The sequence below is a fragment of the Mus caroli genome, chromosome 18 (genome assembly GCF_900094665.2).
Source record: "Mus caroli chromosome 18, CAROLI_EIJ_v1.1, whole genome shotgun sequence".
NCBI classification, from domain to species: domain Eukaryota; kingdom Metazoa; phylum Chordata; class Mammalia; order Rodentia; family Muridae; genus Mus; species Mus caroli.
In genome coordinates, this window is record NC_034587.1 from 9565568 (window position 1) to 9567051 (window position 1484).

Below are 1484 nucleotides of genomic sequence, written 5' to 3' on the forward strand. Positions count from 1 at the left end.
AAAAAAAAAAAAAAAACAAAGAATTAAATTGACTGTCTGAGCTACTTTCTTGACTTCTTCTGGAGTTTATGTACCTTCAACAGCCTTCCATTTCATTTTCTTAAGCAATATTCTCTTCCTTTTTAGAAATAATTTTCCTTCTTTCAGAAAGTCACTTATTTTTATGTGTATGGATGCTTGTGTGCATTATGTCTGTGTACCATGTGCATGCAGTGCCACAGAGGCCAGAGAGGATACTGGGGTTCCAGGTGGCTGAGCCTCTATGTGGCTGCTGGGCCTCTCTCTACAAGGCTGTGAGTGCTCTAATGAGTGAGCATCTCTCCAGTTCCCGTGCTTAATTTTCAGGTTTTTTTCCTGTTTTCTATTTCTGTTTTTCTTAGAAATCTTGTTCAGTTTTTACAGATATAGTGGCTTCTAAATTTTATCTATGTATATTAATGTGAGTTCCTTTATTCAACTGTTCCCAACGCTAAGTTTCTCTAGGCCCATTTTAGTTTGTTTATCTTGTCTGTTTTGTTCACCCTGCTGGGTCCGATCATTGATTGTCGATTGATTTTAAGAGAGGGCTGTTTTTCCTTAGGGTGTTACTATGCTTTCTTCTCCTTCTGGGTGTAGAGTTTGCTTTCTAAGCAGGCCTTGCTCTCACAGGAACTTGTTTAGCATAGGCAGCAAGCCTAAACTTGGCAGGCTTATGTTAGAGGCAGCAGTGGGCAGGTCACAGCAGCATTAGACAGGTCACAGATGCTACTTGTGAAACCCTCTTCTCATCAGTTACTTGTTCAGAAGCAGGGTATTTTGTGCGTCTGTTTTTGGTTTTTTGCTTACTGGTAAAAGACTGCCTAAACTTAGTTTTCTGGCAAGAGTCAGTAAGAGCGGGAACCCTCCCTTCATAGTTTTCCCCTCTTGACAGATGGCTTTAAAGTTGAGAGTTTGAGGGCACTAGAACACTGCATTGACTTAGCAAGTTCTCCTTGTCCTGATACTTCATCCTTCTTAAAACTGTCTCTTTGTATGTCTAATTATGCTTCTAAAAATAACAGATTTTGAATGTGAAGAACGTCATGGTGGTGGTGTCCCGCTGGTATGGAGGGATCCTGCTGGGACCTGACCGTTTCAAGCATATCAACAACTGTGCCAGGAACATTCTGGTGGAGAAGAACTTCACGAACACTCCTGTGAGTATTGATGCTGCAGTGACCGGGTGCACTCACTGAGACTGCAGAAAGGCAAGCGAGAGGGGGGGAGGATGCGGTACTGAGATGTGGACTAGGAAGCCATGGACATAGGCCTCAGTCACACAATGGGACAGTGTGAGTTTACAGGTCTGTAGGGTTTCTATTAGAAAAGCAAGCTGAGGCCCAGAGCTGTCACACTGGGTCTGGAGGCTCCGGTGGAGGCCTGGCCTTCCATCAGTACTGAAGTATCTGTGTTTGCCTTGCACATCTGTAGATGGTGGAGGCCTGGCCTTCCATCAGTACTGAAGT

The 1484-nt window shown here is 43.7% G+C and overlaps 1 protein-coding gene across 1 annotated transcript in view; it reads left to right on the forward strand.

Moving 5' to 3' along the window:
* The window catches only part of Impact (impact RWD domain protein), a 23031-nt gene that overhangs the window by 18306 nt on the left and 3241 nt on the right, over nucleotides 1-1484 (forward strand). The window contains exon 10 of the mRNA XM_021150538.1: nucleotides 1041-1175. Within this exon, the coding sequence (XP_021006197.1) occupies nucleotides 1041-1175 (135 nt within the window). The remainder of the gene's footprint in view (nucleotides 1-1040; nucleotides 1176-1484) is intronic.